At 36.1% G+C, this 15980-nt stretch overlaps 1 protein-coding gene across 11 annotated transcripts in view; it reads right to left on the reverse strand.

Moving 5' to 3' along the window:
• CEP128 (centrosomal protein 128) overlaps positions 1-15980 on the reverse strand; it is a 398658-nt gene that overhangs the window by 54457 nt on the left and 328221 nt on the right. For 8 of the 11 annotated variants that reach the window (XM_045451751.1, XM_045451752.1, XM_045451750.1 and 5 more), the window contains 2 exons: positions 14261-14350; positions 6546-6569 (listed from right to left, as the gene is read on the reverse strand). In XM_045451751.1, the coding sequence (XP_045307707.1) occupies positions 6546-6569; positions 14261-14350 (114 nt within the window). The remainder of the gene's footprint in view (positions 1-6545; positions 6570-14260; positions 14351-15980) is intronic. The other 3 variants (XM_045451753.1, XM_045451757.1, XM_045451756.1) reach the window with 1 other exon arrangement.

Raw genomic sequence — 15980 nt, forward strand, 5'->3', positions numbered from 1 at the left:
TTTCTAATTGCTTTGTTGGCAATAAGATTTGGATACAAATTGATTTGGATACAAATTGCTACTCAGCTATATATTTTGCCACAAATATATTTTAAGTGTGGCTTTTCTTTTCACTATTTTTATGTTGTCTTTTGACTTACAACAGTTCTTAATTTTAGCGTGGTCACATCAGTCACATCTTTTAGGATCTGTGTTTTCGGTGTCTTCCCCCCTCCCGCCCCGCTGAAATCCTTCAAAGTTCCAAGATCATGAAGATATTAAACTACACTTTGTTTTAAAGTTTTGCATTTGAGATAGAGGTTCAATTTCTTTTTTTCTATACCAGCAATTGAAAAGTCCCTCCTTATTTCCCTGATCAGGGATGCCAGTTGTACCAGACATCACATTTCCATGTACACGTATTTATGCTATGGGTCGTATATTTGATTACACTGGCCTATTTTTATATTCCTGTGCCAAGACTACACTACCTGAATTTTCACAGCTTAAATAAGATTTCATATATAGTACGAAAACTACCCCCAACTTGCTCATCTTCAGAACTATCTTGGCTATTCCGGAGTATCTTCTCTGTGAAGAACTTGTATTTTTGTTGTTGTTGTTTGATTTTTTTCTATGTATTTTGTATTTTTTGTTCCTTTTGTACTGGTACACTTTTAGTTACATTTTCTTAGTATTTGCTGCTGGAGTTAGAAAGAGAATGGACTTTCTTAAACTCTATTTTTCTTAACTATGAATTCCTAGAACTTTTTAGACAGCAACACTATTTGCAAATAACAACTGTTTAACTGCTTTGGTTAGGACTGCATGTATAGTATCTAACAGAAGCTGTGGAATGGGGCATCCTTTCCTTGTTCCTGGTCTTAAATGAGGACTTTCAAAACGCTAAGATAATGTCTGTCATTGATTTTTTTTTTTACATGACTCAGATTAAGTAAATTCCCTTCTAAGTTTGCTCAACAGGTTTTGATAATGATATGAGAATAAATGCTTCTTATTCATCCACTGAGATGATCTTATTAAATTTATTTCTCCTTAATCTGTCATATGGTGAATTACATTGATTGATTTCCTAATATTAAACCAACTCTGAATTCCTGGAATAAACCCAGTTTGTTCATGATGAATTCTCCTTTGAATACATTCCTGGATTTATTTTGCTAATATTTTGTGTATAATATTTTTGCATCCATGTTAATGCGTGAAAAGTCCCTTAATTTCCCTTATTTATACTTTCTATGTCTGGTTTTGTCTCCAAGGTTATGCCAACTCATAATGAGTTTGGCATGTTCCCTCTTCTTCTAGTTTCTGGAAGAGTTTTTGTAAAATTAAAATCATCTGTTCCCATAATATTTGGTAGAACTTCTCTAAAAAAAATTATTTGGGCTTGGTGGCCCCTTTCTGGAGAAATTCTTAATTGATTAAAAATTGTTGATGAAACTTTTTATTATTTTTAAAGATTTACTTATGGCACTATTCATGTTATTTCTTCTTAACTCTGGAAAATTAATTTTTTTCTGGGAATTTAGTGATTTCTCCTAATATATGATTGCAAAATTATTCACAATACTCTGGTATGTGGTTAAATTCTCAAATAGCTATAGTAATATCCACTTTTTCATTCCTAATATTATTCATTTGTATCTACTCTCTTTTTTTTCTCCATCAGTCATGCTAGGTATTGGTTGTTTTTTTCTTTTTAAACAACCATCTTTACTTTACTGGGCTTGCATATTGCATGTCTGCTTTCTATTATAATCATTTCTTTATTTTCTCCTTTCTTTTTCTTTTTTCTTTTCTTTCTTTTTTTTTTTTTTTTTTTTTTTTTTAGGTTTTTGTGTCATCCTTTTAATTGCTTATGCTGGGTGCTAAGCTCATTATTTTTCATCCTTCTTTTCTAATTAAAGATGTGAGCCATGAAGTTGCCCCATAAATACTACTTTTGCTGTATCACACACATTTTATAACACAGTGTTACTATTATGATTCACATCCATATATTTCATAACTTCTACTCTAGTTTGTTTTCTGACCTTGAGTGGATTAGAAGTTTACTTTGAAACTTCCAAAAGTCTATGCCTTATCTGGTTCTCTTTTTGAATCCTAGAGCTAGTTATAATCATCCACAAAATTCTGGCCCAAGGAAATGGACAGAAATAGTATGTTCAAATTCTAGTGTCTACTAAAGGGAAATTACCTGCTCTCTCTTCCTTTCTTTTGTCTCATTACAATGCAAATCTAAAGGCTGGAAGTGGTTACAGGCATCTTGGATCAGGAGCAGGACATTCGCATCCCTACACACTACATCTGCCGTGACACAAGGCCTGATTTAAAACCATTTTATGGGGGCACCTGGGTGGCTCAGTCAGTTAAGTGTCAGACATTGGCTCAGGTCACGATCTCATGGTTCGTTGAGTTCAAGCCCTACATCGGGTTCACTGCTGTCAGCAAAGAGCCCGCTTCAGATCCTCTGTGACCCTCTCTCCGCCCCACCTTTGCTTGCACTCTCTCAAAAATAAATAAAACATTAACGAAGATTTTATGCTCAAAATAAAAGCTAAATAAAAATGAATAAATAGCTGTGCTACCACTTTAACTCTCTGTGTTGTAGATAACTGATAGCAATGCAAATGAGTCTTGTTCATAGACTTGCAAATAAATGTTGTCTGGGGGAGTTTCAACTTATTTCCTTCCTCCACAATGGAAGAAACCAGTTTTGCATCTAATTTAAACGCATGTCAGAACTCTAGTGCCTACCTATGTGTGGTTCTTTTTTCCTTTAAGCCTCAGTAACATTTTATTCATTCTCTCATTAATTAAAGAGTTAAATAAACTCATTTGTCATGATTTCATTTCATATTTGTAGAAGAATCATGATTTCATAATTTTACTTTTTTGGTAAAATTGTCTTTTAACAAACCCTTTGGTTTCTTACTATCTTCAAAGTTTAATTACAACCCCAACATAGATGCCTTCTCTGGTTCTTTCTGCCTGACCCTGATTCTCCACTTTCAGAGATGAATCTAATCTCCTCCATCATGTCCTCAAAGTGCAAAATCCATGGTTTTTCCTAGAACCTGGACCATGATGTCTTATTTTATAATTTTTCTTTAAGACTTTTTTTTCTTTATAAAAGCTCCTACAAAATGCATTGTGTTTCCTTCATGTAGTATAGACAATGTATCTTTATCTTACATCATTAATTTATTTACATGTAAGTAACTTCTCAATTCAAGTACAAATTCCTTTGGAGAACTGATTATAGTTTTTCCTTTTCTCTTCCATTGTCAACACAGTGCCTTATATAGTACCCAATAAATATCCACTGCTATGTCTCATCCATGGCCCATCAACTGGGGCTCTCCATCAAGATTTGTTTTTTAGGTAATTACTTAGCTTTATTTGGGGTATTAGCCTGTTATATTTTGGTTAAGAGTTGGTTCATTACTAAAAAATTCACATTAAACTTTAATGAAGATCCTAAGAACTTTTGTGAAACATCAAATAAAGTTTAAACCTAACCAAAAAGGCTAGGGGAAAATAATAAATTGATTTGCTTCCGGGGAATTTTTTTCTTCAACTATTGGGACTGGTTCTGTGTAAACCCGCATATCCTTATGTGAGTGTCACATATGTACAGTTTGACATCCATTCTACAAATGTTTACTGATTGTCCAGTATATATCAGGAATGTTTGATAGGCCCTGGGTTGCATTTGCAAGTAAAAAGTAATTTCTAACCCAAGAAGCTTACATGCTAGTGAAGAAGGAGAGGGAAAAGTTGAGGAAGAGGAGGACACATGATCCTGACATAAGTATTTAGATCACTGGGGACAAGTCAACTCAAGTTGCTCATTATGATGAAAAGACCATCTCATTTTCAGCTATTACAACTACTGAACCTTTAAAATCTTCTAATGAAACAATGAAGTTTTGAACTTTTGCATATTTGTATTACCAGAACATATACCCTACATCCAATATCTTATATTAATACCAACCCAACCAAATGTAGACCACCAATTCTTTTCTACGGTTTAAGTGCTGAGTTGTGAGAGAATAATAAATGATCTTGAGATTACTTTCAGCATATTTGATTTTATGAACTATAAAACACTTTACCAGTTGAATAGTCTACCAAGTGTATTAAATCTGCTGCTTATAATGCCATATGAAGTCAAAGGACTTCATAATATTTGAGCATTAACATTATTACTGAGCATTTTCATTTTTATGGCCTTACTTATGATAATTATTTCAAATTAAAACCATCTTGAGAAAACTGCCACTGTAAAAAACCTTGTCCATTTAATCGATTTTATTTTTCTCATGATGACTTTTTATTTTTACCTTTATTCCTAAAGGAATGCTTAGAATAGGTACTTATTAAGATCATACTCCATAGTACTTTTAGTAAAGAGATTGATAAATTAAAAAGACTAACAAATACTAATAAAATTTATAGGTTTTGGTTTCTGCTTGTATGATTTTAAGTTTTGCATGGCATATTGGTGTAATGAAAATGATTAAATAAGAAATAATAAGCAATCACATAATGATAACCTAACATTTTTTGGCCCTAAACATGTTCATATATATTTTCTCTCTTAATTCTCACAACTTGGTAAAATAAGTTTAATTATTGTTATCTTTATTTTTACAGATGAGGGAATCAAGAAACAAGTGATTTGCTAAATGTTGTATAAGCGGCATTTTATACGCTGAACCGAAGTCCTCACACTCAAAATTTCTATTTTTGTTCATATTTTTAAAAAGAGTGTTTAATTCACAAGCCAAATCCTGTTGGCAAGACACTTCCTAAGGGTAAGTAAAATATATGTGGAAGAACACTAAACATTTCATTCACCTACAATGTCATCATACTGAAACTGAGAAGGTCAGTGTAATTTCCAAATGGCCCAGTTAAATCTAAGGAATAGATTATTTACCCACTAGGGTCTGGACACTGTCAATCAAAATCACTTGCTTACACAGGACTAAAATGTGCCCCATTAGCATCTCTCCACCTCACACTCACAAAATAAATATTTTATTCTTTACTGGCTATATTGTTGAAAGGCTTCTTTTTTTTTCCTGTTCATTAAAAACACAGAAAGAAAAAATAAAAATCACCACTAGTCCCAAGTCACTCTTAATATTTTGTGTGCTTGCTTTCTGAGTCTTTTTTTAACACAAAATACTCAATATTTGCATCACACTCCCCCTCACACACACACATATATATATATATATATATATATATATATATATATATATATATATATATATATACTACTTTATATACTGCTCCCATATTATGGGGAGCATAATATGGCAATATTTACTTTTTAAAAATATGACTTTTTACGGCTGAAAATCTTTCATCATAAGGTGGTACCATAATTTATTCTACCATTCTTTCAATTCACATGGTTTTCATTATACAAAGGTTTATTTATAAAAGTAATATAATGTTTTATAAAACTTGAAAAAATAGAGAAAGGAATGAAATCACAGTCCTAACTCATGTTTAACAAGTCACTGATGAGTTTTGCTACATCTCTTCTACTCTTTATTCATATGCATATCATTACATGTTATTACTGAAGTAGACACAATTTTATTTTATTTTTTAATTTGTCTTCTAGTACAAGCCCTTTCCATAACCATAGTGGCATGTTGGGTGGAAAGTCCACACTTTAACCATTCATTACTGTATTGTCAAACAAGAGGTTGTCCCTTTTTCTCTAAAATCATTTCAAATAAATCATTTTACAGTAAACATTGCAGGCATGTTGTCTTACATTCATGCACCTCAAGAAATGTATTCCCTAATACTAGATTCCTGCAAGTAAGAGTATTGAGTAAAAGGCTGACCAGCTTTTAACATTATTTGGGTGGTGGTAAAAACAATGGACAAAAATACTGAGGTTGGGGTGCCTGGGTGGCTCAGTTGGTTAAGCATCCGACTTTGGCTCAGGTCATGATCTCACGGTTTGTGGGTTCGAGCCCCACATCGGGCTCTGTGCTGACAGCTCAGAGCCTGGAGCCTGCTTCTCATTCTGTGTCTCCCTCTCTCTCTGTCCCTCCCCAGCTCACACTCCATCTCTCTCTCTCTCTCTCAAAAATAAATAACATTAAAAAATTAAAAACAAAAAATACTGAGGTTCACTATCTGGACCTCAAAGTATAAGCAGGATCCCAATCTCCACTTCTTGTCAACCAATCCGTTTAGTGACTGGGAAATACAGAAACAAACAGATAGGATATTGATTACATTTAAACTAATTATGTTTTCCATAACTTAGGACATCTTGGTATCATCATTCTTGATGGTTTTTTTACTATTATTTTCATTTTAAAGGTGTGTGTCCACCTACCTTTCAGGTATAGTTTAGCTTAGTCTCTCCCCTTTCAATCCTAGATGTAGTTTTAGAAGTGCTTTCTGGAATGGCTTCTTTGGGTGGGGTGAGAGGGTGCTCTGAAATCCACACCAAGACACAACAGTAATTCTGACAAAAGGAGAAAGAAAATGCCCCAACTTACCGTTTCTAATGCATTTACACGGTCCTGCAAATAAAGCATAATATATAATTATAAAAACAAAGCATTAAAAATCATTTCAAGTTTACTTAACTGTCACATTTTCTCTTTATCTTCCATTGGTAATAATGTATTTAAAAATATTAAAAAAATGAGAATTCCTACTCAGGATGATTTCTACAATCAAAACAGTCGTAAAAGAATCACTGTACTTCTTATCTCACCTAGTGTTAGGACTGTAAGACTTAATTTAACAGTAAATACCATAAATTCAGATATAACTACTAAACAGAATATACTTTACCACTTTCACATTGGTAAAATTATTTATTTAAGGACTTATAAATATTACACACGTTTGGTTATAAAAACAACTAGACAATAGTAGTGATATAAAAAAAGGACTATAGCACACATACCAGCCCTCAGGTATACAGCACAAAGTATGATTTGGAAAGTAAAGTTCAGACATAAGAATAACTTCATCAATTAAAATTAAGAAGTAATTTGTTAACTGAAACAATACAGGAAAAATAAATGAGAAAGATCTATCACATGCTGGAACCCAGATGGGCCTTCCTTATCTGTAGTATCTTAGAAGTTTTACAGAAATCTCGGTTTTAAAAAAGGGTCACTGACAATATGACTTAAACAGCTAAATGACTGGTGTGCCTCGGAGGCTCAGTCAGTTAAACATCTGACTGCCGCTCAGGTCATGATCTCATGGTTTGGGAGTTCAAGTCTCGAATGGAGCCCTGCATTGGGTTCTGCACCGAGGGTGCAGGGCCTGCTTGGGATTCTCTCTCTCGCCCTCTCTCTGTGTCCCTTCCTCCATGCTCCTGCTAGTGCGTGCACACACTCTCTCTGACTCTCTCAAAAAAAAAATAAAGTTAAAAAAATGCCACATGATTAAGTAAACGGTTGCATTCTCAAACTGACATCTACATTTTCTCAGCTCTTTTCAGAGCTGACAGATACATGGAGGAAGTCTTTACCAAATAAAAAAATGCTGGATTTGTGAGAGGAATGTCTGAAGATTCAGGAAAATAGAAAGCTATCTTTTTTTAGGAAGATCAAGGCCACTTTTCTTCCTTTTCTCTCATCTTAAGCAGTGGGAGGAGATGTGTGAAATCTGGATTTCTTTTTTGTTTAATCAAATGAATCATTTGTCCTAAGAGGCAAAGGGGGGAACTGGTACAGACAGCCACTCAGCTCAGGTCTCTCTTGTGGTCCTACAGGGATCCACGTGGACCCAGGATACTTAGGAGCAGCAAGAACTTGGCACTCACTGCCGAACTCCCAGCCTCACCTAACACACAGAGGCCTTGCCTTTGGAGGACTTCTGCAATATGATCCACAACCCTCAGATTGGGAAACTGAGTTGAACGTTTCTACTCGTTAAACATTTGGTTATGTGAGTACAAGTTAAGTGAATATATTATGCAAAATCAGCCCAATGCAGACTGTTCTTAGCAACATAATCTGTTTAATTGCATTTTGTTGGCATACTGGAGAGAACCTCACCCTCGTTCCCATAATTTTCGTGAAATAACCGCTGTTTTGTTGGTGACTTGTGTACTGTCACTTTTGAATGCTTCATAATAAATGCATATAATAATGCCTCAAGGGGGCTTTGATCTGTTGTACCAGGCATCTTATTCACAGTGCATCTGGGACAAAACCATTCAGCAATGCTTTATCATCCTTTGCAGATTGAACAGAAGACCTCATTAGATACCTTATAGAGACAGAAATAGCCTTTGGGCAGGATCACATTTATATGAACCATCTTGGAAGCCTTTAAAAAATAAGTAAAGCCACTATTTGGACCTTAAATTTTCTCCATACATTTATGGGCTCACGTTTTTCAGGATTAGCACATTTTAAAAGAACACAGACAGCTAGTTTGAAATCAGAGATTTCATATGATGTCAAAACAGAATTAAATTTTGTCTGTCCTAATTCAGATCTCAGTGCTTGGCAAAGACAGACTGATATAATTTATATATTGGTGTCTTCATTTTACTTGAATATTTGTTACCAGATTTAAAAAAAATACACACTGTCGTGGACTGCATGTTCATATCCTCACAAAATTCATGTATTGAAACCCCAATCTCCAATGCTATGGCATCTGGACATGGGATCTTTTGCAGGCAATTAGGTCACGAGGACAGAGTCCTCATGACGGGATCAGTGCCCTTATAAGAAGAGACACAAGAAAGTCTGCTTCTCTTTCTGCTCTCTGCCACATAAGGGCATAATGAGAAAAGTTGGCCATCTACAAGAGGCCCAGCAAGAGGGGCCTCACCAGGACCGACTCTGCCAGCACCTTGATCTTGGACTCCTCATCCCCAGAACTATGAGAAACATTTGTTGTTTAAGCCACCCAGTCTGTGGCAATTTATTATAGCAATCCAAGCTAAGATATGTGCCTAGTCTTTCAGACTATGAACACAATTGGTCAAAGAAAACTCCATTTTGTTAAAGTATAAAGATGAATACATGATTTATTTCAGTGCAACTTACTGACGTCTTTTCATCTATAACCCACTTCATTCCAAATTGGTATTGAGACAGCTTTCTATGAAAAATGTAATATGTTACCAAAATGAGAAAATTAGGGAAACAGACAATTCAGTTCATTAACCTGAATTTAAATAATTCAATTTGCCAATCAACAGTGGCTAATAGAATACCAGCCATCGTAGCCAGTTAGTGAGCCTCGTCTAGATTGTAGAGTTGTTTGGTCTTAATTGTGGGCAGTAAATAAAAAGAAACTACTCCTAGTCTTTATGAACTTACTAACTTGCTTTGAGAATTTAAGAAATGCTTTCTGAAAATTTAAATGTTTGACTTCTTTTTTGGCAGATAAGGTTAGTTATTATAATTCTGTATATAAAAAAAATTAGGCTACTGCAAGTATTTATTCTCTAACAAAATATTTTCATACTTCCTCTCATGTTCTTAGCAAAACAGAGGTAACTTAAGCCAGCGCTGTGGCATTGACACAGCCCAGGAAACAAATGCCAGTATATGTCCTAGAATGGACATATAACTACACCACAATAAATTATATTGGTCTTAACCTCTCCCACTCTCACCAGAAGGGCAACCACAGTGTTTTGTTCTTGTTGTATAATCTCCAATTTTCATTTCAACCCAGTTAACCTTCAAGTCCAACCTGAAGGCTCAACACTTGCCCCCCTCCCCCAGCATGAACACACACTTCCACACTTGGATCCTGAAAAGAAAAGTACTGGGGCATTGAAAGGAGGGTTAGAAGGTGGGAGGGGCCGAGAGAGAAAACAGCCTCCAGAAATAGTGAAGATACTCTCACTACAGTCATGCTGTTTCAGGTGGTTTCGATACATCAGTGGTTCTTATTTTTGTAGTCAGGAACTTTGGGTCTGAGGAAATTTGATCTTCTCCCCAGGAAAATGTACATTATCCACAACATACACATAATTCTGCGTGCACTTTTAGGAGAATCGCAGACTCTTAGGGTCCCACCGATGGGCTTTCAAGTCCTTTTACTCCAAACAACACTTGAAATAAGATGTAAGAATATTGTATAAATAAATTATTCTATTAAATCGAATCTGTTCATTTCTCATGTGTGAAGTATTTCTGAAAAAATAACACTAGTAACAAGGAAAGAAACAATTGAGAGTGGAAGGTTAAACAAAAAACAAAGGAAAAAATTCCTTCAATATTTTGAAGAAAAAGTGCTTGGGGGAAGAAAACCTGTTTTGTTGATATAGATTTTTTGTGACCGGATAATCTCCTTTCCACTATTCTTTTCATTCTACCTAAGGAGGGGGAAAGTCTAAGAAACACCTGATATGGCAACATTTAATGTTTACTCTGAAAGATTATATATGCAGTCACTGCATAGTCATTGAGCTCCACTGTGAGGTGGTAGCCATTCTTAACAAAGTGAATATTTCATAAAATTTCTGAGTATCAATAATGCTGTTAGACAATACACTATAATTCATTCCGGCTTGACATATCAAGAAGGGAGAGGCATATGTACTATAAAAACACATAACTTAACTTTTTATGCTGAGGTCAGTTAACCTGCCTTGAGCTGTATATATTCCTTTGCTACTTGGTTTCCATGGGTTGGTTGTACACTGGAATTTATAACTGAACCAAGGCAGTTAGTTCATTAGCATCATCAGAGATGAGAAAATATTTGTAGGTTAAATTAGGAAATGAGTGCTATATAGATCACTGGTATCTGAATCCCTGGTCATTAACAGTTTATTTGATTCATCCAAGCCAATCAAGTAGACACATGGATTCGTCTATCTCGCATCTAAGAGATGTAGAGGCCTTCTAGGTCTAAACAATCTGAGTTTTGCCTCTGCGAAGTGTAACTGAACAGGCCTAGTGACTTTATTTTATCACAATAATGCGGCATTTTCCAAGAACGCTTTACATATATCCATTTGCATATGAAAACCAATGGTATATTGGTATAAGAATGGTATAAGAATAAAACAAGAGTCTCTCACTCTTCCAAGTCTAAGGATCTTTAACAGTATAGAATAATTCTGGAAACTTCCTGAGGACTGATGGATGAACAATTTTCAAAAAGCAAGCAAAGATCCACAATGGGGACCCCCTCCATTACTGTTCTAAATCCAAAAAGCCTCTCTTCCGAAAGAAAAATACACTTGGCTTCACCCAGAGAGACCACTGTGTGGCATTTTTCCTGTCAATGCTAACTTTATTTATTTATTTATTTATTTGCTTATTTATATTGTTAACTCTATTTAATTAATACTCACACTTTACCTACTACTTCTTATATGATATAAAATGAAACACATATATGTGCATTTTTCTCTATGAATTTCCATATGGCAATAAAATGAGTGTTTCGGGGTGCCTGGATGGCTCAGTCAAGTTAAATGTCTGACTCTTGATTTAGGCTCAGTGGGCTCCATGCTGACAGTGCAGAGCCTGCTTGGGATTCTCTCTCCTCTCTCTCTCTGCCCCTCCCCACTCATGCTCTCTCTCTTTCAAAATAAATAAATAAACTAAAAAAAAGGGTGTTTCACGTAGTGATTTAAAATAAATTGAAACAAAATAAAGAGCTAAAAACTGCAAACAACCTTAATGTTGCCACACCAAAAAAAGCTTCGAAATATAGCATAATTTGACCTTGAATACATCAAATGAATCAATGATCTATACATAAAGTTGCATGTTACTTAAAAGTCAGATAAAATTACTGGACACTTAAGAAAAACTTTTAGAATAAGTGGCATTAGAGCAGCTTGCAGTGGTTTCCTGATCATCCGGAGTTCGTTGTACCCATGTTTTAGATATGTGTAGTCTATCTTAAAATTTTTTTTTAAATAGTTATTTATTTTTGGGAGACAGATAGAGTGCAAGCAGGGGAGGGGCACAGAAAGAGGGAGACACAGAATCCGAAGCAGGTTCCAGTCTCTGAGCTGTCAGCACAGAGCCTGACACCGGGCTCAAACCCACAAAGCGCAGGGTCACGACCTGGGCCGAAGTTGGACACCTAACTGACTGAGCCACCCAGGTGCCCCACATGTAGTCTATCTTTGTTAATTCATTTCTCTAGCTGCTTATGTGCCGTTTTCAAATAATCTACTACAGGATCCAAACTAACAAAACGGAAACGCTGAAAAGAAAAACGCAGCAAGGTATCAACATTTTGTCTAAAAAGCTGTAAGTATACCCTTCAACATGTTGACTTATCCAGAAAAGTCGGTTTAAAGGTATGTGTCATTTCCTAACCTAGAGGGAGTACCCAGTAACTTTCCTCATTACCTGCTTTTCACTAGGGGTGTGACAAGTCCCTGATAGAATCAGAAACAGGATTTACGAACAGAGTCAAAATATGTGCTCCACATCTCTGATCTATTCTCTCATCTACTACCACTAGTCATGATAGAGATGGGAGGCAGCCAGCTGTTCTGTAGGTTTCCTGGGCAACACTCTGGTTGCATTTTTGGTTTGCAATCTTGAGAGGTGATCACTGACCCTTATACTTTGGCACTGTTTGTATCACTGTTTGACCTTGTTCAGAGAAGTTGGAGATTGCGCTTACACCAAAGTGGGATGTGTGCATGTGTCTGTGTGGTGGGGAAGAGGAAGATATGGAAAATGGAGCTGTGGTGATTTATTTTGACAGATTTCACGCTGGAAAATGCAGCCTGAGAGGCGAAGTAGGGTTTTGCTTGAAATCCCTGTAAACACTTCCAGTCGGTTGTATAACACTAACACCAAAACCTCTCAGATTTACCCTTTGTGTTTCAGATCGCAGAACAAAGCAATGAGGTTTCTTTTTTTTTCCCTTTAAAATGAAGAATCGAATTAAGATTCCTCTTTAACGTACAATGTGGTTCACAGGTGGCTAAATGTTAAGACTACAAACCAAATAGAGGGCAGAAGACACAGAACTGTCTTTCTCCCAGAACTGTGCAATTCCACGGTGAGTCTGCTGATAATGGGTAACAAGAGTTCAGTGAATGACATCTGGACTGGGGAACAACTAAAAATTATTTGCAGATAATATAAAGGCTATGATGGTGGCTAGGGGCAATGCAAATGACAACCAATGTAATTTCAAAGACTGTCCCCTCAAAAGAGATGCACACACAGAAGTTGAGTAGTAGAGGGAGAAAACCAGCAACCCAGAAACCAACACACTGTATTTCCCCCCCAAAGATTTACATTTAAAAAAGTAAAGTACATGTCTCCAGTGGCGAGGTTAGTCATATATCAGCTGAATATGCTCTGAACTCTTATGCAAATCATACTGCAGTAGTGATTATGGCATAATTTATGAGTAGGTTTGTGTCAGGAAGAATTTGTGGGAAACAGTAAGGTATGCTTTTTCTTTCAGAGTGTGTATTTGACTGTCACCAAACATAGCTGGCCTAATGAGACTCCCTGAGGCTGCCATCTCCTTTGATTCCCTCAAGGGCACACATCTTCTGGGATTCCAGGTGAAGAATATTCACAAAGAAACCCACATGGAACCCACTGTCCCAAGCTCCTTCTTCCTGAATATTTCAACCCTAGCATTCGATGGTTGACTATCACTCAGGTCACAAACTGAGCCATGAAATGGTACAAGCAAACAGTCCACCTTGGGAATTAAATTGCTTACCTTTGAGCAATTCCAATAATCCTCATCTCAATTTACATGCAGTCACTTATTCAAGTGTTTCAGGAATTAAAGCACCAGGAACCTATGGCTGTCTCACCCTCATTCCCATACTCCTTCCATGGGCTTCTGTACAGTTACCTCTCACTGTTCTATACTAAAGAGAGAGGGTGCTGATAAAGATAATCAGACATAAGCAGATGGTTTCAAAATAATGTATTTGGCTGACACAAGTAAGGTTTTCCTTGCTTCCTATTCCATTTGACTAAGATCAAAACTATTATTAATCTCCATTTCCTGATATACAAGCACAGGTAGGAAGGGAAAGGTAGTTAAAGGATTTAAAATTAGCCTCAGATTATCTGTACTCTGACCATCAATGGTGCACTGTTCTTAGTATCCAAGAAAACCGAGGAAAAACCCCAACAACTTAGTTTCTAGTTACACTTCTGAGATGCATACCTGAAGGCTGACTTAGCCTGCATGTCCTAAAATAAAGCAGACGTATTTTGACTATTCAGTTCCAAATATCCTAAATATTCCTACCTATGAAATACTTAACTGCTTTTTCTTCACATTGAGCTTCATTCTGATTTTTCATTGCAGTCTGACTAGCATCTTCCCAAGATGGAATTTTAAACAGTTGCTTTGGCTGTTTGAGAGAGATGTGAGTAAAGAAAAAAAGTTGGAAAGCTCTATTGTCTTAAAACATTCGAAAGCACTATCAATAGTCATAGCTATAAAAATAACACTAATACGACTATAATAATTTTTAATGAATTTTTAATTTCTGCATTTAGAAAATTATGTCACACTGTGCTCTTAAAATGTTTCCCCAAATAATTCCTTACTCAACTTACATGCACAAATTTTAGGGAAATCATTACTTGAAGTTGAAAACAGTTTATTCTTCAGGATTACAGAGCTCAAGTATCCTCAGACTGTCTTGCTTTCACATCAAACATCGTTAGATGTAACTAATCCTAAACTCCAAAGTCTACAATGGGAAGGAATAAATAAGGTGGGAGTTTGCTAGCAGGCACACCTGGGCAACTTTAGTCAGTAATGAAAGCTACTTTTAACACTTACAACTTACTTGTTGACAACGGACCACTGATACAGTGTGATTTTCGGAGTTCAGGAAGGTCTGATCACTCAAAATTATGCTTTTCTCCCATTTGCAAAATTATTAGAAATTCTACCAATAGAAATTTATTCTTTGCCTCCCCCAATCTAGTTCATCTTTTAAAAGGCAACAGTCTTGGGAGAGAAAACCATTAAACTAGTTCATTCTAAGGCTGTTCTAACCTGCTGCTTGTTTTTATAGGTCCGTGAGCTAAAAATGGCTTTTACGCTTTTATTTGGCTGAAGAAAAATCAAAGTAAGAATAATATTTTATGACATGTGAAAATTACATGGAATTCAAATTTCAGTTTCCCTAAATTATTTTTATTGGAACACAGTCCATTCAGTTCTTTACATATTGTCTATGGTTGTTTTCTTTCTATAGTGGCAGAGGTGAGTCGTTGGGAGACAGCACATAGCTTGTAAAATTGAAAATATTTAGAATCTGGCCCTTTACAAAAAGTTTGGCAACCCTCTGTTCTAAGGTGTCAGTATCCCATAAAAATTACTTACTGTCTCACAGAAGGAGGTCACCCTATAGCAAAACAACCCCTGTAAGCTTCTGGAAGGAGAAGATAAGGTGAAACACACTGACCAGGGACAAGAAACGAAAGACGACAGGAACCAGAAAAATTTTACCCAAATTTTAAACTTTATTTTTTTTTTAATTTTTTTTAACATTTATTTATTTTTGAGACAGAGAGAGACAGAGCATGAATGGGGGAGGGTCAGAGAGAGGCAGACACAGAATCTGAAACAGGCTCCAGGCTCTGAGCTGTCAGCACAGAGCCCGACGTGGGGCTCGAACTCACAGACCGTGAGATCATGACCTGAGCGAAGTCGGACGCTTAACCGACTGAGCCACCCAGGCGCCCCTAAACTTTAAAATAACATTTACAGGTGCCTGGGCGCCAGTCAGTTAAGAGTCCACCTTTGGCTTAGGTCATGATCTCATGGTTCGTGAGTTCCAGCCCCACATCAGGCTCTCTGCTGTCAGCACAGAGCCCACTTTGGATCCTCTGTCCCCCTCTCTCCTTCCTCCCTCACTGCGTGTGCTCTCTCTCAAAAAGAAATAAACATTAAAAAAATAACGTTTAAAAGTTGTATATGCATAAATACATATATCCAGAATATAAATCATTCCTCAGGCCATGAAA

Source organism: Leopardus geoffroyi, chromosome B3 (genome assembly GCF_018350155.1).
Source record: "Leopardus geoffroyi isolate Oge1 chromosome B3, O.geoffroyi_Oge1_pat1.0, whole genome shotgun sequence".
In the NCBI taxonomy this organism is placed as follows: Eukaryota; Metazoa; Chordata; class Mammalia; order Carnivora; family Felidae; genus Leopardus; species Leopardus geoffroyi.